This window comes from Callorhinus ursinus, unplaced genomic scaffold, assembly GCF_003265705.2.
Source record: "Callorhinus ursinus isolate GAN/ISIS: 27379988/994484 unplaced genomic scaffold, GSC_fseal_2.0 scaffold82, whole genome shotgun sequence".
Classification (NCBI taxonomy): Eukaryota; Metazoa; Chordata; class Mammalia; order Carnivora; family Otariidae; genus Callorhinus; species Callorhinus ursinus.
The window spans coordinates 3,346,943-3,372,154 of NW_027397144.1; the positions used below are offsets into that span (position 1 = coordinate 3,346,943).

General features: G+C 56.2%; 1 protein-coding gene across 1 annotated transcript; it reads left to right on the plus strand.

The window, feature by feature from the left end:
* Positions 1 to 65: 65 nt before the first annotated feature.
* TECR (trans-2,3-enoyl-CoA reductase) lies at positions 66 to 25,212 on the plus strand. Its single transcript, XM_025863103.2, has 13 exons — positions 66 to 221; positions 22,065 to 22,115; positions 22,827 to 22,878; positions 23,201 to 23,245; positions 23,338 to 23,441; positions 23,519 to 23,634; positions 23,726 to 23,831; positions 23,946 to 24,018; positions 24,114 to 24,157; positions 24,238 to 24,295; positions 24,388 to 24,476; positions 24,822 to 24,867; positions 24,952 to 25,212. The coding sequence occupies exons 1-13, from the start codon at positions 207 to 209 to the stop codon at positions 25,077 to 25,079; spliced, it is 927 nt and encodes a 308-aa protein (XP_025718888.1). The 5' UTR covers positions 66 to 206; the 3' UTR covers positions 25,080 to 25,212.

Sequence of the window (25,212 nt, forward strand, 5' to 3'; positions counted from 1 at the left end):
AGACCAGCCTCGCGGGGCGGGGTCGGAGGTGAGCCCCCCGCGCGCTGATTGGCTGTAGGGGCGCGCGCGGCAGGGAGGGGCGGGGCCGACGCGGAACCGAGGTTAGTCTCGCGCGGCCGTCGCCAGCGCGTGAGGGATTCTGTTCCTGGTCGCGCGCAGGTAGACAGCAGCGGCAGGAGGCCCAGTAGGGGCCGTTTGAGGGAACCATGAAGCACTATGAGGTAAGGAACGAGAAAACCCGCACTGAGCGGCCGCCGCAGACTCATTCGTTTTTCTTCTTCGCGGGACCACGGGACCCACCTTCCTGCTCCTGTGCCCCAAAGGGCGACCGGGACGCGCAGGCGCAGTGGGCGCGTGTTGTGCCCCGCGGCCACTCGTAAATTGCAATGCGCATGTGCAAAGGGGTATTTATAATTCTGCAACCCAGGCTGTTTTGGGGTTGCCTTTTCTTGGGGTCTCTGCAGGGTCTGGGAAGTTGGTAGGTTCCTTGCAGCTCCCCCAGCGGGCTGGGACAGACTTGGCGGGGGAAGAACAAAGATACGAGACGTTTGCTCCCGATTCGTGGGTGTCTTGTACAAGCTTGCACCATGCCGCCTCCTCAGGCTTAGGAAGGGGCTTTGCAAGCAGCCTTCTTGCGCATGACCTTTGGACCCCTTCCCTCGACCGGGACGTCCCCGAGCTTAGGCGGTGAGGGAGGTGCAGTTCCAGGGCTGGCTCCCGCCGAGCAACAAAGCTGATCTTGCTCTTTGATAATCTAAGAGATCATCTCAGTCAACTAACTCCTCCGTGTCACCAGGGAGAAATCTCATGGGCACAGCCATTCGAAGCCCAGGTCTTCTGACTCCTAGGGCTTCTTTTCCCCTTAAAACGAAGTCTTCTGATGCGCCTAGCGGAAAGCTGATAATATAATAATAATTTAATTATTTGGTCATTACTGACTTTTAAGTAACATTAAGTAATAAACTTATTATTTAAACGCATAATAATTTAGCATGTGATTATTCTTGTGCCGTGAGATTCTGCTACTTTATTTTGTTGTCCTCATAGGCGTCTGAGATCGGAGGCTATTATTCCCATTTTTATAGATGAAGAAATAGTCTCAGAGATGTCAAATGACTTGCCCAAAGGCCTCCAGATGATAAATGTAGAACAGAGAGAGGAACTCAGGACTCCAGAGTCTTAGTTGCCAGCTCCTAGGCCATGCTGGTCCCCAAGTGAAAACTAGCAGATAGAGATACTTTTTTTCTCTCCTCAATTTAAGAAACTGGCAAAATACACATAACATAAAATTTACCATCTAACCATTGTAAGTGTAAGGGTCCAGTTCAGTGGCATTAAGTACATTCACATTGTGCAACCATCACCACCATCCACCTCCAGAACTCTTTCCTTTTGATTTTGCAAAACTGAAACTTTGTACCAATTAAAACAGTAACTCCCTATTCCCCATTCTGCTCGGCCTCTTGCAACACCATACTGCTTTCTTTTTCTTTCTCTTTTTTTTTTAAAGATTTTTTTAATTTACTTATTTGAGACAGAGAGAATGAGAGAGAGAGAGAGAGAGAGAGAGCACATGAGAGGGGGGAGGGTCAGAGGGAGAAGCAGACTCCCTGCTGAGCAGGGAGCCTGATGCGGGACTCGATCCAGGGACTCCTGGCTCATGACCTGAGCCGAAGGCAGTCGCTTAATTCCACACTCAGCGTGGAGCCCAATGCAGGGCTTGAACTCATGACCCTGAGATCAAGACCTGAGCTGAGATCAAGAGTTGGACCCTTAACCGACTGAGCCACCCAGGCTCCCACACCACACTGCCTTCTATCTCTATGAAGTTGACCACATTAGGTACCTCACATATAAGTGAGATTCCTTGTTTTTGTTTACAAGTTGAATAGCACTACCTGTGTTTGTCTCTTTTATAATTATTATTTTTGGTAATTTACCCAGAATCTTCGAAACCTTTACCCCAGAAGTCCTCACTCATTTTTGACATAGTACCAAGGGTGAGGAGATAGGATCCAATCTCTGACGCCCCATTCAACTCTATGATTATAGAATAAAGTTCTTTTTTTTTTAAGATTTTATTTATTTAATATATAGAGAGAGAGACAGCGAGAGAGGGAACACAAGCAGGGGGAGTGGGAGAGGGAGAAGCAGGCTTCCCGCCGAGCAGGGAGCCCGATGCAGGGCTCGATCCCAGGACCCCAGGATCATGACCTGAGCTGAAGGCAGTCGCTTAACCAACTGAGCCACCCACACGCCCCTATAGAATAAAGTTCTAATCTAGTTTTCCCTCTCAAACCCTGTTACAATCCTGGGGAAAAAGCCACAGTTCAAAAGATGCAGGATGGAAGATCCTTGTGGCATCTTGCAAAATGTAGTTTTAGCCATCTTACTTAGTAGTCAGATAAAGTAGGCCTCTGAGGACCCTTGACATGAGCACTTTTCTTCCAGAAGCTGGGCACAGCGTGAGGCCCATGGTTTGGACTGGAGAATATGTTCTATGTTACTGAATTCTCTTCCCTCCCAGAAGGAAGGGGGAGCTTCAAACCCACTATTCAGAGTGACCTGGGAGGGGCACCTGGGTGGTTCACTCGGTTGGGTGTCTGAATCTTGGTTTTGGCTTGGGTCGTGATCTCGGGGTCCTGGGATAGGCCCCCCGCATCTGGCTCCGTGCTCAGCGTGGAGTCTGCTCGTCCCTCTCCCTCTGCTCCACCCCCGCCGTGAGCATGCACGCGTGTTCCCTCATCTCTCTCATAAATAAATAAATGGGTAAAATCTTAAAAAAAAAAAAAAGAAAATGTATTAAACAAACAAAAACCCCGAAGTGACCTTGGAGAAAAAAAAATTAGGTATTGTGTCCTCTATTATTCTTTTCTATATTCTAATATTATTCTTTTTAAAAAAATTTTTTTATTATGTTAATCACCATACATTACATCTTTAGTTCTTGATGTAGTGTTCCATGATTCATTGTTTGTGCATAACACCCAGTGGTCCATGCAGAATGTGCCCTCTTTAATACCCATCACCGGGCTAACCCATCCCCCCACCCCCTCCCCTCTAGAACCCTCAGTTTGTTTCTCAGAGTCCATCATCTCTCATGGTTCGTCTCCCCCTCCGACTTACTCCCCTTCATTCTTCCCCTCCTGCTATCTTCTTTTTCTTTTTTCTTAACATATGTTGCATCTAATATTATTCTAATCTCTATTTGCCAAGTACTGTCTGAGGTGATAGCTACAGTTTCTGTGTGGGAGGAGCCCTTGTCTTGTGGCCCGCTTTCACAGCAAGCCGATTAGTTTTACTTCACGTGTTTGTTGCAGATCTATAAAAATAGCAGGGATGCTTTCACTCACATTTAACAAAGTTTGAGTAAAGCTTTCAATGATCTACGTCAAAGAATATATTTCTCTTCAGGACTAAGTCCATCCTTCCACCCCATGTGACCCCCTGTCCACTGAGGGGATGGCCTTCCTCCAGAGACCTCTGTGGCTCCGAGAGAGACCTCGAGATTATGAAGTGCAGTTTACAAAGGATAGAAGTGATGCTCGGAAAGGTGTGAAATGCGCCGAGTGTCATGCAGTGAGTTAATGAGGGCTGCTGTCTGATGTTATGGCAGGTTGGGTTCCAGCTGGAGGGGGGATTTGTTGCTGTTTCAATAAGAGTTTACTGTCACTGTCAATTTCCCCTCTTTGATCCAGCAGGAAAAAGTATCCCTTCAGGCCTGAGACGAAGCAGATAGAACAGGTCACCCTTTGGCCCTGGCTGAAGTCGTCTCCTTGGAAGGCCAGAGCAGACCTTGAGATTGTCTTGGGCTCAGAGCAGGGTTGATAAGAGAACTGCTTATCCTGCTTACCCCAGGCTACAGGATGTATTTTTTTGTTGTTGTTGCTGTTTTTGCCATTGCAGGTGAGAGGTCAAAGTAATGATTCCAGTGGTAACTGGAAAAACAGCTGCTGCATCTTGTAAACGAGCCTGTTAATTCCCACGATCGGTGCCTCTCAGTCTTTTTGAGCCCAGATCACTGCCCACTTCCTTTAGCTGGGTCCCTGGAGATGAGGAAGCCTCATCCTCTCGGGGTCCCCGCTGCCCTCATTTAGGATCTTCCACCCCCACAAAAAGGGTAGTTCTATCGGTGCTTATTTTGCAGATATCCTAGACCAACATAGTACCTTGTCTGAGGCAAGTTTTGCTTCAGCTTCCTCCACAGGAATAAGTGTGTGAACGCTCTGGAAGTAGAGTTCTGGTCTAGGGGCAATTGTTTAGAGCCAGAAAACTGGGCAGGAAGGCAAAAATTAAGGAGAAAGGAGACCGACCTGTCATTGTGTCATAGGTGTGTGGGCTTTGGACAGGCTTGGGGTGGAATCCTAACTCTGCCACTTAGTAAATAATTGTGTGACCAGGACAGCTTGAGCCTTTCTGTGGCTGCTCCCTGGGGGCAAGTGAACCTATTTAGTTGGGAAAGCAAAGGCCAGTATTAAAGAACATTACAAAATTGCTGGAAATATATCATGAAAAGATATGCATAAAAGCCGAGGTGCTACATGTAGCTCTGGTTCATTTATTTTTACTGTTGTGCACAATTCCAGTATATGAAAGAAAATCTAGTTTGATTACCCAGTCCTTTAATAAATCTCCAGACATCCTGTTGAGTGGAAAAAAGCGGGGTGCAAAAGATTCTATACATTTAAAAAAGTACCAGATGAGATTTATATGTACTGCTCATGGATATGTGTATAATAAAAGGATAAATTGCGATTAGAGGTCAGAAATGTGTGGGAATTACACAGGGGAACCATTGCTTGGGGAAAGAGGGCGTGGAGAGAGAGGGGGTGGGGAGGGCCTCAGCTATGTCCGTTTTATTGAAAAAAAAAAGGAATCTAATGTAAGTATCTGTTAAATCTGGGAGGTGGGATCTTGGGTGTCTGCTATTTTTTGTACTTTTTTTCTTGTGAATTCTTGTGTCCTTTTGGAACAGTGAGGGGTAATTAGGGTTTTTCTGGCTATTGAGCCTCTGTTTTAATATGTGGGTCTCTTTGAACTTTTGTACTTTAAATTTGGTGCCTGTTTGCAGAAAGGTGTGTTCTGACAAGGGCACCACTCGGTCTCTTCACTCTCACACCCCTCTGCATGCTGCAGCGAAAGAACAGGCCTTCCAAAAATGCCTTTGGGATTGATTTTACATTTGCAGATAGGCTGGGATGCTGGTTGCGATCCCCTCTTCTTGGGCTGGATAATCCTGCTGGATTAATAGCAGGGACAGGTTTGCATTTATTGTGTCCATCCAAAAACCTGAGAGGTGGGTACTCTTTGTCCCCCCATTTGTGGATAAGGGACCCGAGGCTCAGAAAAGTAGGGGAACTTGCCCAAGATCACGTGGTAGAGACGGGATCCAGACCCAGGTCTGTCTGATTCCTCATCCATAGAAGAGGAATCGGGTGGGCACAAGTGTTACTTCCACTTTACACATGAAGAAACTGAGGCTAAGAGAAACAAACTAAGTTGCAGAAGGTCACAGAGTCAGGAAGCAGTGTAGCTGGGCTTCAGCCTGGGTTTGCCTGTTTCGTTTCTGTCCCTGCTGATGCTTCCAGAGGCTGTTGGTGGCAGGGCTGGGCTGTTCCATTGTTCTAAGAACAGAACATCCCTGGAGGGAGGATGGGAGAGGCTCTGTGGGTCAGTGTGGACTGCTGGCAGAGGGTCTCCCCTGGCCCTAAAATTGGATGGACTTGCCTCCAGGAATTCTGGAGGTGAGAGCCCAATTGGGACTGGCAAGCCAGGAAAGCAGGTGGGGTTTAAAGACCTTCCCTGTGTTGGTGTGCCTCAGGCCAAGAGCCTGGGGTTGGGAGGGGTGGGGAGGGCGGGGCTTAGGTAGGGAGGTGGGACTGAGGTGGGGAGGTGAGTGGGAGGATCTGAGTGGTGGAAGAGGTGGGCGTGGATGAGCTCGGGGGTGGGACTCCCCTGAGCCACGCAGAACCTCTTGAATAGCTGGTTCCTGAGGGGAGGTAAGTGGAGAGTTGACAGCCCTGAGTGGGGACTGTGCTAGGAATCCCTGCACTTTCACTGGCAGGTTTGGCCAGAGACTTTGGGCTGGTTGGTTGAGTTCAGCCTCCGTCTTGACACCTTGCAGACCTTGCCAGTGGCAGCTGAGGATGTTTTAATACCCGGGGACAGCCAGAGCATCATCATCATCATCATCATCATCAAGCCACTACTGATGTAATACTTACTCTTAGTGCTTTTTATCCGTTGACTCACTATATCCTCATAATAAGTCTATGGGTAGGGACTATTCTTATCTGTGTTTGACAGATGGGGAAACTGGGCCACAAAAAAGTGAAGTGATGCGCCCTTGGTCCCACAGTGAGTGGCAGAGCCAGGGTTCTGCTAGACCAAAGTGGGCTTCACACTGTGGGTGGGCCCAGGTGCTTGTGCACTCAGGGAAGAATGAAGTATGTGGTCGTGAAGGACATGATCTTTGGTGGCCACAGTGTCTGCCCTTGGGACAGGCACTTTACCTGCTTGAGCTTCAGTGTTCTCACCTAAGAAGCCAGAATAAGGACACCTGTCTCGGAGGGCCACTGGGGCATGTAAAGTGCCCAGCACACTTGGTGGCCCGCAGTCAAGATACAGAGCATTAGGTGGTTAAGGACAAATCATTGGACAGATGGTTGGTTAGTCAAGTTATCTGAGATGCTTTCTGCACGTGACCTCTTCTGAATGATTTCAAACTTGCCTGTGAACAAGGCCATGAGGCTTGATTCATTGAACATGCTGCTGGGGATGGGTTCATGCTAAATAATATGCCCAGAAGATGGAGGAAGAAGCCCGTGATCAGTCTTGGTACGCTGTCACACACATTGCAAGTCACATTTTGGGACAATCTACTCTTTCTCTATGGGAAGATCCCTGGCGAAGTGCAAGCACAGTCAGAACCCACTTTTTGCCTTATTGTGACGAAGAGCCATCCCAAGAAGTGGGTGCTTCAGGTGGGCCTGGTCATCTGATGTTAGTCGTACCCTACTCACTCGAGGCAGGCACTTTGCTTCTTGCCCCTCCCGGCCATGTTCCCCACCCCGCAGCAGCCAAAGGGGCTTCTCCCATGTAAGTGGGAAGATCTTAGCCCTTGTGGCTCAAAACCATCCCTTAGGGACTTGTCCTCTGTCCTCTGCTGTCCTCATTCATCACGACACTTCTGGTTTTCATCTCAAACACCCGCAGCCACATTCCTACCCTGAGCACATGCCAGTTCCTCAGCCAGAAATGCTCTTCCTCTGTTTTTGCCTGGTCCCTTCTTACTCTTGAGAGCTCAGCTTCAAAGTCATGCAGAGAGGCCTTCCTGGACCATCCTACCTGGAGTATGACCCCTGACCCCTCCCCCCAGCACCCCGTGCCTCTCCCTCTGGCCCATTTCATTTGGGGACTTCACGGTCAGACTGTGAGCTCCGTGAGGGCAGGGACTCCTTGTGTCTCATTCCTGCAGCTTCCCCAGCATCTGGCCAGTGCCTCCTTGTTGAATGAATGATTGGATGAATGAGTGCATCTTCTCCCTGTGGTCAGGCTCCCGGAGAGCAGAAGGGTGAGTGTGGGGCCGCTGCTGGGACCTGGCTGAGGACTGTGTCTCATGTGTTGGGCTGAGCCAGTCCTTAGTGATCCTGATCGAGGGAAGCTGGTTTCTTGGTGGCCCATTGGCCACGAGCCCCAGGTCCAGCCCAGCCACGGTCAGCCTGTTCTTCATCATCCTTTTTTTTTTTTTTTAAAGATTTTATTTATTTATTTGAGAGAGAGAATGAGAGATAGCATGAGAGGGAAGAGGGTCAGAGGGAGAAGCAGACTCCCCGCTGAGCAGGGAGCCCGATGCGGGACTTGATCCCGGGACTCCAGCATCATGACCCGAGCCGAAGGCAGTGGCCTAACCACCTGAGCCCCCCAGGCGCCCGCTCCTCCTCACACTTGGCCCTGCGGCAGGCTGCCAGCACTGCACCTGCCAGTGGCCTGCCCCTGGCCGCACGGGATGCCGGCCGGTTGTCCTGGTCTGAGGGTTCTCCTGCTTGGGGCTCCACTTACCTGTTTCCATCTGTCATTTACTCATTAGTTCATTTGTTCCAGTGTATTTCTCTGTACCTGTCCTGCACCAGGAATACTGGCTGAACTAACCACAGTCTCTGCCCTCAAGATCTTTTCATCTAAGCTGAGGCCTGAAGGAGAAGGTTTTTAGGGTGGGGATGTGGGGCCGCAGGTGCCGAGGCCTGGAGGCCAGACTTTGTGGTTGTCCCCTGTCAAGTGGTGAGGCCAACTGGGCAGAGACCTGTGGACTTTATCCTGAGAACTGTGGACTTTATGAAGTCCCTTTTCTGTTGATTTTGCCTGAGTTAAAATTTTCAGAGGGTGGTTTATTTTTAAGTCCTTGAGGGGGCCCTTGTGTTAGGTGTTTGTTACATAAATGCACAGAGTAGTTGTTCCTTATTACTGACTAGTGGGTGGTGGATGGTGTTTGGGGCTCCCCCCTCCCCTGCGCCTTCCAGTCCTGTGGTTAGTTAGAGATGGGCCACGAGCCTTTCCCAGCCCTCTGAGGGATAAAAGGGCCTCTCAGTAGGTCACGGTGACTGGCAGGCTGGCACAGCCCTGTCCCTGCTCGAACCAGGCTCTTATGTAAGCAGCGTCCCCAGGCCATTCAGTGGGCCCTGTAGACTGCAGGGCTTGTGTCATTGGGTCCTTCCGAACTCTGTTTTTCCTTTCTAAAGGGACCAGGGAGCACTGGCTGCGGCCATGCCTGTTTTGTGGCGGGGCCCATGGGAACGGTGCCTGTCCTCGGGGTGAGGGCGTATAGGCCAAGTTTGGGGGAGGGCGGTTTAACACTGGCACTGGAGCGTCATGGAGCATCAGGAAGCCGGTCGGAGCTTGAGGGGCTCACAGAGCTGGAGCCTCCATTCTTCTTGGGAGCAGCTGTTTCCCAGGACTCCTCAGGAGTCTGACTCCGGTGGGGGTGGGGTGGGGTGGGGGGAACATATCTCTTGGTGGGGAGTGAGGGTAGTATCAGAATTCTTGGGGAGATATGTGTAGTCTGAAACAGTAGGTCGTTGAATATTATTCACTGCAGAGACTAAAGTCTAACAAAATCTCCTGGCTGGGGATGGGGATCCACCCACCATCTACTCCAGGACAGGGCTGTGTTGAGCCACGCCACACCCCTGTCCTAAATACCAGTGTTTCAGGAGAGGTGGCTCTGCCCTTCCCATCTGGGAATCTCGTCATTCAGGGCTCAGCTTGAATGTCACCTCCTCTGAGAGGATCCCCCTGACCCATCCAGGCCACACTCACCACCCTGGCGCCTCTCCTGTTTTAGTTCTCTGCACGTAGCACGTAGCACTTACTGACAGTTTGTGTATGTGAGCCCCTTGCTGTCTGTAAGCCCAGGCCCCTGCCGGGGGCTTCAGTGCATACCTTGGAACAAGTGATGATGTGCATATCTGTTAGAGCCCCTGGCCTCCAGAGCAAGGCACAGGGCAGGCTCAGGCAGTTAGCCACATCACTGATGCACTGCCCCACCCCCACCCCACCCCCACAGGCACCACAGTCCGATGATGAGGAAGGACTCTTGCATGCTTGGGTGCACGCTGCTCCTCGGGACTGACAGTTCTGACTCTGAGCATGTGTGGCTAGCTTCACTGTGTCAGCGTGGCTCCTGTCCTTGGGTCATGAAGCTGGTCACTGCTCATCTTTTGGCACTTTGGAGTTTGCCCCCCTTTTCCCCCCACTTTTGGCCCAGAGTTACCTGAACTCTGAGTTTTCATGTAAGGATAAGGTTGGGATCCCATGCATAGTGCTAAGCCATGGATCAAGAGACCCAAAGAATGTTTCCTGCCAGGCCCTTCCAGGCACAGTCTGAGGAGTGGGCCTCGGGGCTGCACTCTCTGCCACGTTCTGGCTCAGCTGGGGTGTCAGTGGATGGCGCACGGAAGTGCAGTCATTGCCAGTCTCCCTGGCTGGGCCCTGGAACATGCACCCTGGAGAGAGAAGGCACGGGGAAGGACGTGCATACAGAACTCCTGGGTTCATTCTCCCTTCATTTTACTCTCCACCTGAGTGGTGAGTGGAGCCAACAGAGGCCTGTGGGGCTCAGGGTGCTGCTCACAGGTAATGCTGCAGGTTGGAAGACAGCCAAGAGCATCTTCCTGGACCCCTCTCTTAACTGCGGGAGCCAGACTTTTCCTCTTAATTCACCATTCCCTTTAAAGATGCAGGTAGGCATGTTAAACATTCCAGAAACCCTGCACTTCTTTGCTGAAATCCTCTTAACTTGTTACTGCTCTCCCCCGTCCATCCCAGGATGCACAGTTTTCCCCCTTGGTGTTTTCATGTTCTTTAAGTTGGGCTTCATCTTATACATATACACATACACATCTCATATTTATATAGGTAGTCTGTCCCCCTCCCCCCCCCCCCCCCTTGACGACTTGGTTTAAATCAGTGGTGTCTCAGGATCCAGGAATTAGAGTGTCTTTTTCCCCACTTGGCACCTCTGTGCCCTAGTCTAGGCTCCACTGAGATCTCTGGCCTGGGTTATTTCTGAGACTCACTGCTGTGTCTGCTTCCACACTTGCCTTGGCAGCGAGAGGGATCTTTCTCAAAACCAGAGCAGGTTGTGGCGCTCCATTAGCTTCCTGAAGTGCTTGTCTCTCCAGCCTTCTCCTCAGCTGCTCACCCTCAAGTCCATTCTGCTCCAGCCTCTGCATGTTCCATAGCCCTGCCAAACTCTGTGCTGCCTTAGGGCCTTTGCACTTCCCACAGGGAGCCTCTTGCTGGTCCTCCCTTTGGCTTCATTCTGGCTGTGGCTCAGATTACGCTTCCTTGGAGAGGCTTTCCCTGACCACCTCCTGCGGCACTCTGGGCCCCCTGCCCTGCTTTCTTTTCTTCACAGCACCTGGTATATCCTGACCTCGGGTTAGGCACATGATTTGTGCCTGTTCCCCTGAGCAGGTCCAGTGGGGGAGCATGGCCTCTCAGCTGTGCCCACCATTCTATCCCAGCACCTGGAACGCTGCCCAGCACACTGCTGTCACACATAGATCTTTCCATTCATCAAGCCCAGCACCTAGCACGGGTCCAGCACATCAAGGGGCTCAGTAAGCATTTCCGGAGAGAATGAATGGGAACTTCTCAGCAGAAAAGGCTTGTGGAGCTTCCAGAGACACCACCCCTGCCCCTAACCTCTGCCTTATGTGCTTTCTCAGAGCTGGAGTGCTCTGTGGGGCTGTTAATGGGCATTTCTGACTTAATATCCAAACCTGAGCCCCAGATTTCCCCTCAAACCTGCATTTCCCCACTCCAGTTAACGGCACTTCCAGCCTTCCGACCACTCCACTCCTAGGCTGTTTGACTCTGCTTGTTCTCTCTCATCCCTGGCATCCCAAAGTCCGCAAATCCTATAGCTCAGCCATCAGAGGACTTCTGGAATGCAGCCACTTCTCATCAGCCCACCCCCTGCCATCATCAGGCCCAGGCCCGGGGTCGGCAAGCTTTATCTGTGAAGGGTCAGATGGTAAATATTTTGGACTTTGCAGGCCATACAGCCCCTGTGACATCTTCTCAACTCAACCATTGTGAGAAAAGCAGCCGTAGATGATACATTAAGCAACGAGTGTGGCCATGTTCGATACAACTTTGTGGGTACTAAAGTTTGAGTTTCATGTAATTTCCACATGTCATGAAATAGGCTTCTTCTGATTTTTCCAACCATTTAAAAATGTGAAGACCTCTTAGCTTGTACAGAAACGGATGGTGGATCAGAGAATTGGCCTGTGGGCCATAGTTTGCCGACCCCTTGGTTTAAGGCATCTTTTATTTTGACAGAATTCTTATTGGGCTCCCTGCTTCCACTCCATTCCCCTATAGTCCAGAAGGATTCTTTAAGTCAGGTTGTATTCCTGTTCTGCCCAGAGCCCTCCAGGGTTCCCACCTCACTTGGAATAGAAGCCAGAGTCTTAACGTGGCCTCTGAGACCCTGCACAACCTGTCACCTGCCCCCAGGCTCCTTCTTGCTCACTCCCTCCAGCCACACAGGCCTCTGCACTGTTGCTTGAACACACCAAGAATGCTGTACCTCAGGGCCTTTGTACAGGCCCTTTCTCTGCCTGGATGCCCTCCTCAGATTTCTCAGTAGCTCTTTCCTCCACTGCATTCAGGGCTTGTCTCAACATCTCCTCAGGAGGCCTTTCTTGACCACTTGCTATAAAGCCACACATTCCCCCGTCCCCTTCCACTGCCTGTACCCTTTTCCCGCTCTGCTTTCCCTGTGGCACATGGCATATTCTAATGTTATGTGTAGCTTTATTACACATTATACACCCCCCGCTAAAATGTCACCTGCATATAGGCAAGGATTTCAGTCTCTTTCCACAACTGAATCCCCAGAGCCTTTAACAGTGCCTGGCATGTAGTGGGTGTTCAGCCAGTATTTATGCAGTGAATGAATGAGCCTCAGTTTCCCCAAAAGGGGATTAATAGTAAAAGAGATAATTTGTGTTGAGAATGTGTCTGGCACATGGTGAGCATGCGGCAGGCATTAGCTGTTGGCTGTGTGTATAAGGCTGGCCACGGGGATCCCAGAGCGGGCTGTTCTGGAAGAGCTTCCGGGGTGGACTAACCTGCCTGCCACACTGGGCCAGAAGTGCTGGATGCAGGTTGGGGGTCAGCCTAGATGAACTCCTCCTGCTGCTCCCATCAACCTGTGTTTGCAGGGCTCAGTGTCTCCTGCCTCTTCCAGCTTCTTGGCCTGGGATGCTGAGACCAGACATGGTCACCAACCTCGACCTGGCCAGGTGGTGCAGGGTTACAGACCTGGGCCATCCCCTGAGTGTCTGGGGCCAGGGACAGCCCTGGAAGAAGAGCAGTCAGTTCGAAGGAGCAAAAACAGATGGGGTCCTGCCCCTGGAGCTTGTAGCCAGGTGTCGTTGGGCTGGCGACTTGTGCTCCTGAGCCTCTTCCTCCCTGTCTGTGAAATGGGGTAACAGTGCCAGTCTAACACGGTCAATGTGAGCTGGTGGTGGCTGGGTGCTCGGCGTTCACAGCCCCCAGGGGGCAGGGCAAGGAAGGGGTGGGGAGCCACTACAGGAAATGGCTGAGGTCCCATTGGGAGGGCCTGGGCCGGCTGAGTCCCTCAGGGGAATGATGTTGGGCTTCTTCCAGAGGGCAGGGCCCACTTGAGGAAGGTAGCTGTGCTTGAGGTGGCTGTCCCCATCTGTCACCTGGGAGCTTTTGAGGCTGTGGGCACTGGCTTCCCCTTCAGAGACCCTGGGCCCACTCCTAGGTTGCCCAGGCCAGGGCCCCTCAGCTGAGTCGCACGAGCCGGCAGGGTTCTGGACCACAGGGCAGAACTTCTGCCACATGTGCCACGAGAATCATCTCTGTGATGTCCTCTTTCTTACATTCCCATTGACCAGCTGGAGAAGCTAAGGCTCAGGCAGGGGAGGCTGGTCTGACCCCGGCCTCAGCAGCACTAGTCTTGCTCAGTGTTGGGAACTGCTCCCGCCGGGGCACTGCTTTTCCACCCATGATGGCCTCAGCCCACGATAGGAGAACGTGCAGGAAGCGTTAAGATAGCTGCTGAGCCTGCCTGGGACCCTCTGTGGTGTCAGGAGGTGACAGGCCTTTCACCCTTGGTACCCTGAGTGTGCTGGGGCCACGGGAGGCTGAGGCCTGGGGAGGAGCAGCCTCGGCCCTTGGGCTCCCCTGCAGGGCACTCCTTGTGGAAGTGACGTGTTCTGCAGAGTCTGGACCTTCCAAGACTAGTGTGCTGGAGTTGGCGTGTCAGCAGGGAGGGGCGTGCCTTCCAGATAATCAGATCCAGGGGCCCCTCCCTCCCTTCCCCCCTCCCCCCCCGCCCCCGTTAGCATTTAAGCCTGCTCTTTAGAGTGACGGTGGTATTGCATCATGGTGGTGAGGGGGTGGGGGGGCTTTGGGCCCAAGCAGGCAGGTTGGCACTGGCTCTGGCACTTCCTGGCTATGTGCCTTGGGTGAGGGCTCCCTTGTTTTTGAGTGGCCTATCTGGGGTCCCAGTCCTTAGCTTACAGACCCAGGTGAGGCTAGGTGGGTTATGCAGGTGAAGGTCTTAGCACAGTCCTTGGCACAAGGTGGGCATCTGATAGATATTACTCGCAGAGGCACTTGCAAATGGCACAGGCCCCAGCAGCTCTGTTCTCGGTGGGACAGCGCTCCCTGGAGGCCGGGGAGATGCAGCCTCTGCCGGCTCAGGGAGGTGCGTGGGCTGTGGGTGCCAGTGAGCCGCTGGCCAACAGGCCTGAGATCCAGAGTCCCTGCCATGTTGGTTCAGTGTCCCCTTCAGGTGCGGCTTTGTGTGTTTGCAATGACCAACCCGGGGTCACACAAGCACCCAGAGAATGTTCTCCAGGGTGCTGCTGGGCTGCATGGGGCTCCGCCAGCTTCTCTTGGCCCCGATCCCAGAGCCTAGGGACGTTGGCATTCACACACTGACTCCTCTTGTCTGGCCAGTGGGGGTGGGAGGTGGAAACTGGCTGGTTGAGGGCCGGAGGGTGGGTGGTCAGTGTCTCCCGGCCTTTCCCAGCCATGGTGATGTTCTGTCCCCACTGTGGCACATCGGGGAGGCTGGGGCAACTGCCCCCGGGCATCTCAGGAAACGGGGTCACGAGCTGAGGCCACTGGGTAAGGTGGTATTTCTGGCGGAGCAGGTGTGGCCTGTGCTGGTTTCTTGGCAGCTGAGCCCAAGGTCTTCGCAGCCACCCTGGCATGAGCAGTGTGACTTCGATACTTCTGGAAAGTGGAAGGGAAGAGGAGCTGCAAGTGCTGAGTTGCTGAGTCCAGGCAAATGTGCCTAAGCCTCTGCATCTGTGAAGTGGGTGAGCCGGTTGGGTGCTCCGCTGCTCAAGGCCAGGCCTCCACCCTCTGGGTGCCACAGCCCTTGGACCCTGAGTGGGGGCCTGTGGGGGCCACGAGTGCCTGGGCCAGTCAGCTGAAGACCTGTCAGGGCCTTAGCGTCTTTGCCTAGAGTCCTAGGTTGCACGGAGCAGGGCTCGCACCCACAGCGGGCCTCTTGTGCCCCAGGCCCAGGAGAAGATGTTACCCACCAGGGCGCACAGTCCCTCACGGCCCCGGCTGCCCCACACAACGTGGCCCAGTTGCAGGGCCCTTTCCGGGCAGGCAGACCTCTGGGGTATGCTGCCTCGCACCATCTCTGCTGGGGCCTCTGCAGAGCGTGCGCTGGCTGGGGGTGCGGCCCCAGAGGCCTGTGTGTGGTGGGGGCTGGCCTTTCTTGAATACACAGGAGTGTGCACTGGGCTCAGGTGTTTACTGCGGCGTGACCTGGTTGTGCCCTCACCCTTTGGAACTCGGCTTCCTCATCTGAGAATGGAGCTAACAGCCCTGCTCCCTCAGCTGCTATGCAGTTGGAAGGGGAGCATGAGGAGAGGGGTCTGGGAGGCTGCTGCAGCTCCAGGCCTGCTGTTCTCAGTGCACACCCATTGGGCAGGGCCCGTCTTAGGGTGCACAAAAGTTTCAGGTGTGTAAGTGGGAGCTGATGAGGGCGATCTGGAAGCCAAGCTGACTCTCAGGCCTGTGCCTGCCTTTGTCCCAAGGGGCCCTGGGATGTGCACTCTGCCCTGAGGCCACTGAGTCTTGTTCACAGATGGGAGGGGTCTGGCTGTGTTGGTAAAGATGGGGACACTGAGGCTTGAGAGGGGCTCGGGCTCCTGGCCTGGAGGCCTTGTGGGCACTGGTACCTGGGCCCTGGGTGCCATGGCTGCCCTGCAGCTCCTGTAGGAGCAGCACTTACAACCTGGGCTTAGGTGGTGCCTACTCCTCCTGCTGCTTCTCCCTCCTGGGGCTCAGGTCAGAAACTTCAGACTCCCCCCCCCCCCCCCCCCACTTTTCACTCCTCCATGGACACCTCCCTGCTCCCGACCCCACTGTTGCCTCTGCCCTGGTCTCACCATTCCCCAGGGGTGCCTGTGAGCACCCGGTCCCCTCCCTCCTCTACTCACAAACCCTCCCTGGCCCTCACCCCACTCAGGGTAAAACCCAGAGCCCTCCCTGTGGCCCACAAGGCCCTGCATGACCTGCGCCATCCCTTCGTGGCTTCATGTCCTGCTCTCCCTTGCTTACTCTGTTCAGGCCACTTGGGCCTTCGGGCTCCTCAGCTGTGCTAAGCACAGTCCAGCCACAGGGCCTTTGTACTTGGCGTTCCCTCTGCCTGGTGTGCATGCTTTGTTCCCTCACGTCCCACTTGCCTTTGCTCAGATGCCCTTTCCTCAGGGAAGCCTTCCCTGACCACTCTGTGGAAGATGGTCTCGGCTCCCCGCCTCCATTCTGTTTTTCTCCACAACTGTTGGTGACAAAACATGTCGCTGTTGTCTGCCCCCCTCCCCCACAGCGCACACAGGCTGGGGTGCCATCCTGTGAAGGCAGGGGCTTGGTTTTGTTCACCGCAGTGCCGGAGTCGTGGGAGGAAGGGAGGCAGGAATGGATGAAGGAAGGAATGAATGGATGTGGGGCATTGGCTCCCGAGGCCTCTTGGCTGGTAGGTGGCAGAGCCCGAACTGGTGCTCACTGTCTTGGTCCCACCTGGTCCCATCCCGCCCTGGAGTTGCCGGCTTGACGGTTGACAAGGCTGTCTTCCCGCAGGTGGGGGTGGAGTCCACGGCCACAAGGGGGCGGTGGAGAGCAGGGCCGCCGCCACAGCCCAGCCGGGGGCTGTGGGAGGGACAGCGCTGCAGCCCTGCCCCTCTCACCCACACGTGTCTTGCTATTGTTAGGGTTCGGGCGCACTGTCACCAGCTGGATGGAGCATCATCACTCCACCCCTCTGACCTTGGAGTCCTGTGGTTGGGCCCCTTCATGGCCATGGTCAGGATCTGGGGAGAAAGGGCCTGGCACCCTGCATATCTGCCAGTATTGGTCTAGTAGTATTTATTCTTTACTGGATCATATTTAGGCTGGGCATGTTTATGTACTTTTTTTTTTGGTTGTGATTACCCCTGTAAATCTTAACAGTAATCCTGTGAGATGGCAGGTGGGGGCAGCCCATTTTATAGATGAGAAAATGGAGGCTCAGAGAGGTTGAGTAACTTGTCCAGGGCCACACAGCCAGGAAATAGGTGAGTCTTTTTGACCTCAGAGCCTGGGGAATGTGCACATGGCCAAGAAGGCCCTTGAGCTTTCCTTGTGAGGAGGCCACTGGGCCTGTGGTAGTGCCTCTAAGGGCCCAGGCCCTGTAGAGCCTGTCACCATGGAGCCCCTTCTGTGTTGGGATTGCGGGTGAAGAAAGACAGCAGGCTTCCCCAGGAGCTGGAGCTGGCTTGGTCATTGACCCTTTCCCTTGGTGAGTAGTGGCCCAGAGCCTGGGAGGAGGGTCCAGCTGTCAGAATACTGGGTCCGCCAGGGTCACTGGAGCCAGGTGGGCATGTCGGTGGGCCTCAGAGAGGCTTCTCTGGAGCTAGGTCCCGGCTCAGGATAGGGAGAGCTCCAGGCAGCAGTTTCCACCCTGCCGCTCTGGGGTTTGGCAAGGTGGGCACGGCCCCCTGGCGTGTGGTGAAGGAGGAGCAGGGACGGGCCTTGGCTCAGAGGGTAGTGGGGAGGGAGCGTTAGGTCCTGGTGTGTGTGACCTTGGGCAAACCCAGTGGCCTCACGCAGGTGTTTACTGAGCCCAGCTCCTTGCTGGGCTGTTCTGGGTGCTGGTAAATGGTTGAGAACAGAACAGTCCTTGCCCTCAGGAGCTGGTATGTGGGAGTTGCTATTTTGAGTCAGGAAGGGCCTCACTTGAGAATTTGTCAGAAGGCCTAAGGACGTGAGGGAAGGAGCCCTGCAGGGTCTGGGGGTGAGCGATCCAGGCTGTGGGAATAGCATGTGCAAAGGCCCTGAGCCTCTCCTGTAGTTGCATAACTGCTCTGCTTTTCCACTGCTCTGTGTTTCTCATCTGCTAGATGGGGTTCATCCCTGGAGCCTTGCTCTGGGCACCGGCACTGGCTCAGAACGGTGCTCAGAAAATGTCACCCCCGTTTCTACCAGTGCTATGTTGATCTGCAGCATCTTTTATTTCCATGAAGACAGGGAAGGCCATGGGCCCTGCTGCTCAGCAGTGGCTCTGGGTGCTCCCCTCCAGGCCGGGGAAAGTTGCAGCCTGGTCCCCACCCCTCTTCAGCGTGGGCTGCGGCCCCACCCTTTGTCCTGCCCCCTCCCCCCACCCCCATGCCCTGACCTCGTGGCATGCCACGAGTTGCTGTTGGCTGGACCCTGGAATCTCAGGCGCCCGGGTGAGAATTTGTCCCAGGCTAGTGGAGCTGTCATCGCAGGGCCACACTCTTGGGTCCCAGGCCAGCGCGTCTGCCCTGCCCTTGTCCTCTGTGTCCATTGTGCCCGAGGCTGCGGTGCCACACCCCCTGCTCGTGGGCAGTGCTGGGACCTCAGGCTCCGGTGGCCCTCCTCACCCATCCATCGAATATAACACTCCTCCCAGCCCTTCCCCTGCCTCCAGCTCCCTTAGGAGGGCTGGCCTCTCCTCCTTTCCCCTGCTTGTCTTCTCCCGAGGGGTGAGGTCTGGGCCTGCTGCCTACCCAGGAACCCTGCCTAAGGGCTGTGCGCGGCAGCTGCCTGCACCCCCTGACCTGGTCTAGGCCTGCCCTGGGTCCCCACCCCAGGCTGGCATCAGGCTTAGCAGGCGAGAGTGTGTGTGTGTGTGTGTGTGTGTGTGTGAGTGAGAGAGAGAGAGAAGGAGGAAGGGAGGGAGAGGGAGGGAGGGGGAAGCACAGGGTGTGGGAGGCATGCTCAGCGCAGAGCAGGGGGTGGGGTGGCAGGGGGTGGGGAGGGGTGCGGTGCGAGGGTAAGCTCTGGGACTGGAGCCAGGGAAGCACAAGACCAGGTCCCCATGTTTAGGCCTCAGTTGTAAGGGGGCCGGTGGGTGTGAGGAACCCTTGCTGCTCCCTGCCCTGGGACCTGTTTTTTTGATGGGTAGTTGGGGCCTGCTTGTTAGCCCCCCCTAAAGATAATTGATTGAGGCGAAATTCACATAAAATTAACCATTTAAAAATGAATGGTTTAGCGGCATCAAATACATTCATACTGTCGTCTGCCCCCCTGCAGCCACCACCTCGATTTAGTTCCAGAATGTTTCCATCATCCCTAAAAGATACCAGGTTCCCGTTAGGCAACGTTCCTCACTCCCCCCCCTTCCCAGCCCCTGGCAACACAGTTACCTGTCTCCTTGCATCTGCCAATTCTGGACATTTTACACAAATATATGACTCTTTGTCTGCCTTCTTTTCCTTAGCATAACTTTTTTTCTTCTTTTTGCCACTTAGCATAACTTTTATTTCACTTTTTATTTTGAAATAATTATAGACGTACGGGGAATTGCAGAAATCATACAGAGAGGTCCTGTGTCCCACATCCCCCTCACCCCTCAGGGCCTTTCAGGCCTCTTTCTGGGTGAGGGCTGCTGGGTCCTGGGATTTGGGGGCAGGAAAGTGGCCCTGAGCTGAGGCAACCCCCACCCCAGTGGGTTGGGCCCCTGGGTGCTGCCGCAAGGGCCAGGCTTACCTCTGGGAGGGCGCAGGCTCCTGTCCTCCGGCCTGGGACTGGACCGGGCGCGTCCATGGCTGCGGCTGCTGGGCGTGTGTCCCCCTCCCGGCCACCCCTCCCGCCACCCAGCTTCCTCTCCCAGCAGCCAGTCGGGGCCCCCGACTCTCCTTGGGACCCTGGTCTGGTGCCCAGGTTGGGGGAGAGGGGTAGGATTTCAGCCCTCCCCCAGCAGCTGGCCAGGAGGGAGAGGGGCTGGTTGTATTTTAAGCTATTGAGTGGTTCAGCAGGAACTCGGAGGCCTCCTCTCCCAGGAGGCTCAGTGCTGCCTTCCTGCCCCACACAGGCTCCAAAGGCATGTGGGCACTGCCCCCCTGGGACCCAGGAACTATTAATATACTGTAGCCATGGGGCAGGCCCTATGCCTGCCCACGGCTCTGCTATTCTAGCCCTTTCTGGCACATTCTGCATGTGCCCCTTCCCTCTCCCACAAGTCCCCTCGGTGGGGCCTGGCACTCGGGGCAGTAGGACTGGTTTCCTTTTTCTGGCCCTTCTGTTTGGCTTTGTTATCCGTGTGGCTCAGAGGGGCTCCGTAACGTGCCCCCCAAGGCCACATAGCTGGGCAGAGCCTGCAGTCGGCAGCACGCACACTCCATCCGGTGCAGCATCAATAGGTGGCATAGGCCAGGGCTGGGTTTTGGGCCCTCTCCCGTCCATGGTGTGGGGCGGGCATAGTGTACATGGGCCAACAGGCTCACATGCTGCCTGCCACCAGGGGGGCCGGGATCTGCACCCAGGCCTGTGCCCTTCCCACCGGGTCTCCTTGTGCCCAGCCTCATGGCCCCAGGTTTTGGGGCACTGTCAGGCACCGTGCTGATGCTTCACTCGCATTGTCTCATGACCCTTATAGCCCCTGGAGCTACACGCCTACCAACCTGCCCCCCAGCTGAGGCTCAGAGAGGAGTGAGGGGCTGGTCACCCAGGGACTGAATGGCAGGGCCAGACTCAGTCCCGTCTGCTGCCCACTGCGCACCTGTCACTGGGGGATGTATGAGGGGAGCCCTTTCCTTCTGGGGGTGCTGGCTGCGGTGGGCCCCTCTGCCTGCGCTGTGGGTGGGTGGCTGTACCCTCAGAGAGCCCTGGCTGGGGCCCTGCCCTGGGTTTCTGGTCCTGCTCCTTTCCCCATGCTGCCTCTGACCGAGGCTCTACCAGGGCTGGGAAGGATTCTCAGCACCTGCTGGCCAGTGGCTGACTTGAGGTCAGACCCAGCCCTGCCTGCCATGGCCCCATGTCTAAGAGCATCTGTGCCAAGCCCCCCAGGGGAGCACTTGGGCCTTTTGGGATCAGCTGGCCCCTGCTGGGCCTCCCTCTAGCTCCAGCAGTTCCTGTGTTCCCTGCTCCTCCTGGTGCCTTCTCAGACCTGCTTGGGATGGGTGGGCCAGATCCCCGAGGGCTCTCTCCCCCGCCAGCTCTGCCCCACTGCTCTGCTACTGTCTGGCCACTGTCCGGAGGCTCAAGCAGAGCAGTGGGGTGGGGGGTGGCCAGGCTGTGTGCTCTGGGCTTTGCGGGGGTCAGGGCCTAGGCAAAGGTGCTATGTTGGGCTGATGCCGTGGGAAGACTGCCCCAAAGGTGGCCTTGAACAAGGCCTGGGTGGACCTAGTGAGAAATGAGTGGAGAGGGAGGTCAGGGAGGCAGGGACCAAGGGTCATCAGTCCAGGCTGGGGATGCTAGCTGGAAACTTACTGGTTTCCTGACCCTTTCCACACTTAGAGAGAGGCTCTCTGCACCAATAACTCCGGAATCTGTCACCTCCCTGGGAACATAAATGCACAAGGAAAATAATCCGCAGCGTCTCTTACAGCTCAGAAGGGGAAATGGATGATCTAGCTCTCGGATTCTCAAAATAGCTGGGATTTCTCCAAGCCCAGTGAACTCTGCGGGCCGGAGCTGGGCGCCGGGGCTTGGGCTGCCCGCGGGCCGCTCACCCTCCTCCCGTGGCTGACCCTGCCTTACACTGGGCCCGGGCGCCTCCATGCCTGCCTCAGGGGGTCTCCCTGCCCCCTGGGCTGTTTGGGGGCTGTGTCCACTCGAAAGCCTCACTTTCAGGGGGACCCAGCCCCCGGGGGTTGCCCCCAGGAGGTGTGTGGCACGGCTCCTGGGGGGCTCAGTCTGGAGCAGTTTTATATTTAGCTGGGCATGGCTGCGGGGCACTCGGGTTACATCTGCACAGAAGGCAGCCGTGCCAGGGCAGGCACGGGCTCCTTTCCAGCACCGCAGCAGAATTTGATCACGCCGGCCCGGCCCAGGGCTGCTTCGCCTGGGGAGGTCCGTGGTGGGGGCTGACGGCCGGCAGCTGGGGCTGCTGGCTGCAGCGGGCAGAACAGGGCGGCATGGACCTGAACATGAGCATGGTGGCCCGGGAGGCCAGCCAGGGCCCCGGCCCCAGCCTCGGCCTCAATGGCCTTCCTGGGATCGCACCCGCCAAAGCGACCAAAAAACCTAAAAAGGCTGTTCTCTTCTTCGAGGTGGAGATCCTGGATGCGAAGACGCGCGAGAAGCTCTGCTTCCTGGACAAGGTAGAACCCTGGCGCCCGCTGTACTGGGCCAAGGGCATGGGGCCCGGGTCCCTGTTCCTTCCTGGGGCTTCTGGTTCTGAGGAGATGGGAGCTGTCCAGCTGGACCCTTTGTGTCCCTCCATCCTGTGTCCTGACTCCCCACCTACCCCTCAGCGTACGAGGAATACTTTCCCCAGGCCTGTTGCTGCCAGCTTGGGGTGGAGTGGGCACTGCTGGCCCTTGGGTGTGGCCAGGAGCTGGCCCCCCTGGTGGGAGGAGGGGAAGCAGCCTCCGTGGACCCTGCAGGGCTTTGGGGCCTGGGAAGAAGGTGGGAGTCTGAGACCTGCCCCCTGCCAAGGCCCGGCATAGGGGAAGGGGCTCCTGTCCCAGGGAGTTCTGGCCCCGAGAGGGCCGTCACTGTGAGGGGAGCTGCGGGTGGGGTGAGGAGGAGCGGCAGAGAAGCAGGCCCAGCTTCCTATGCTCAAACCGTCTCCCAGCAGGCCACGGGTGTCCTGGCTACCTTTGGTAAAACCGGGCCCTCAGGCCTGCGGCTCTCCCCACTGTGGCGGGGCCCTTGCTGCTCCTTTCGGCCATGTACGCGGGAGCCTGAACTCCAGCCTTCCCCTTCCCATAGCAGCTGCCCCGTCCCCCAGTCCATCCCCCCTTACCAGGAGGGGTCCTCAATCATGCCCGACCCTGCCCTGATTTCTTTGCGGCTTGCGCTTCCCCCAGGTGGAGCCCCATGCCACCATTGCCGAGATCAAGAACCTCTTCACCAAGACCCGTAAGTCCAGGGCCCATTCGCGCTGCCGTCCGTGACCCCTCTGGGCAGGGGCCTCTGGGTGGGACCTGGTCCTGCACTCCTCTCCCCCCAGGTCCTGCAGAGGTGCCCCCAGAGTGGCCCAGGCTTCGCTTGGCTTGCCTGGGGCAGGTGTCCCTGCGTGGCCATTGGCAGGAACACCCTTGCCGGGCTTTCGGAAGGACAACATCCTGCCTCTGCGTGGGCTGTTCCCGGCTGTGTCCTGGAGGCACGGGCCTCAGAGGCCTCGCCTCGTCCCGGGGGGCTCTGCTATGCTGTGTGCTGTGACACCCTGCTCTCCCCACAGATCCGCAGTGGTACCCTGCCCGCCAGTCCCTCCGCCTGGACCCCAGTGAGTACAGCTGTCTGCTTGGCCACCCTTAGGCTCCTGGGTGGCGGTGGGCAAAGGTCTGGGCAGCCCTGAGCCCCAGCCTGTCTCTGCAGAGGGCAAGTCCCTGAAGGATGAGGATGTTCTGCAGAAGCTGCCCGTGGGCACCACGGCCACACTCTACTTCCGGGACCTGGGGGCCCAGATCAGCTGGGTGACGGTGAGTCCCAGCCCTAGCCGTGGCCTCCTTTCCCATCAGCCGCATTGGGGTGACTCACCTGCTCCCCATACCCCTAGGTCTTCCTGACTGAGTACGCAGGGCCCCTCTTCATTTACCTGCTCTTCTACTTCCGGGTGCCCTTCATCTATGGCCACAAATACGACTTCACGTCCAGCCGGCACACGGTGGTACAGTGAGTGGGGCCAGGTGGAAGGGGGCGATGCGGGGAGTTGGGGGGGAAGGCCTGCTGGACCCGCCCCAGCTGAGCCGGCTCCCCCTCCCAGCCTTGCCTGCATCTGCCACTCATTCCACTACGTCAAGCGTCTGCTGGAGACGCTCTTCGTGCACCGCTTCTCCCACGGCACCATGCCCTTGCGCAACATCTTCAAGGTGAGTGCCCGGGGTTCTCCCAGCCCCATCCACCGGGATACTCCCTGTTCCCTGTGCATCCCCAGTCCCACCCTCTGCGGGGTCAGGCCTCATCCGAGCCCTGCTTGCTTTCAGAACTGCACCTACTACTGGGGCTTCGCTGCCTGGATGGCCTATTACATCAACCACCCTCTCTACACGCCCCCCAGTAAGTGGCCTTGGACCTGCCCCGCCCCACCCTGTGAGCCTCCCACCCCTCCGGGCTCTCCCCTCATAGGCCTCCCCTCTCTGCTTCCTCTTCAGCCTACGGAGCTCAGCAGGTTAAACTGGCACTCGCCATCTTCGTGGTAAGCAGGCTGGGAGGAGGGGAATGGGGCGGGGAGTCGGGGCGGGGGTGCGCTCTGGGCTGACCCTGCTGCTCTGACAGATCTGCCAGCTTGGCAACTTCTCCATCCACATGGCCCTGCGGGACCTGCGGCCAGCTGGTGAGTGGCCTGCTCCAGGCAAGGGGTGGTGGGGGGCAGGCTGGGCAGGCTGGGCTAGGGGGTCTCACTTGTCCCCCCGGCCTACCTGCCAGGGTCCAAGACCAGGAAGATCCCATACCCCACCAAGAACCCCTTCACCTGGCTCTTCTTGCTGGTGTCCTGCCCCAACTATACCTACGAGGTGAGGGTCTACTCTGCTCCCTTCTCTCCCTCCAGGGGCTGGGGTCCCACATGCCAGCCCCTATTAGGGGTGCCTGGCTCAGCAGTGGGAGTATTTGGAGATGGAAGGGCTGGCCTTACTGGGAGTTGGGAGGTGGGTGAGGCCAGGCTTGCAGCTCGAGGGGGCTGGGGGGCAGCCACATGATGCCCGCCCCCCCGTTCACTCAAGGCCTCTCTGGCACTGGAGTTTGGTTCCCACTCCCTTGCCCTGAAAGGGTTGGGGGACTAGTTGGCCCTGGGGGGTGGCGAGGCCTCTGGAGAACAGCCTGCACTGCCCACCCTCACCCCCGACCGCTCTTCCCCACAGGTGGGGTCCTGGATTGGCTTTGCCATCATGACACAGTGTCTCCCAGGTGAGCCCGCTGTCCCTCCCTCTGTGGGGCCCAGCCCACTTGGGCTGTGCAGCTCCTCCCTGACACCCCTGCTCTACCCCACAGTGGCCCTTTTCTCCCTGGTGGGCTTCACTCAGATGACCATCTGGGCCAAGGGCAAGCACCGCAGCTACCTGAAGGAGTTCCGAGACTACCCACCCCTGCGCATGCCCATCATCCCCTTCCTGCTCTGAGCTGCTGCCCGCCTCCCAGGGTCCGCCAAGCCAGGCTCTCATCCCTCTGCGCCAACGTCATTCTGGGGGAGGAGCGGGGACTACCATTCTCCAGCACTTGGAATAAAACCTGCTTGTCCCTGCCAAACTCGAA

What these genes read in the sequence shown, in the direction of transcription:
- TECR (XM_025863103.2), top strand. An exon ending in AGCTCTGCTTCCTGGACAAG is followed by an intron (nt 22,116 to 22,826) that starts GTAGAACCCTGG and finishes CGCTTCCCCCAG; the next exon opens with GTGGAGCCCCATGCCACCAT. An exon ending in CCTTGCGCAACATCTTCAAG is followed by an intron (nt 23,832 to 23,945) that starts GTGAGTGCCCGG and finishes GCTTGCTTTCAG; the next exon opens with AACTGCACCTACTACTGGGG.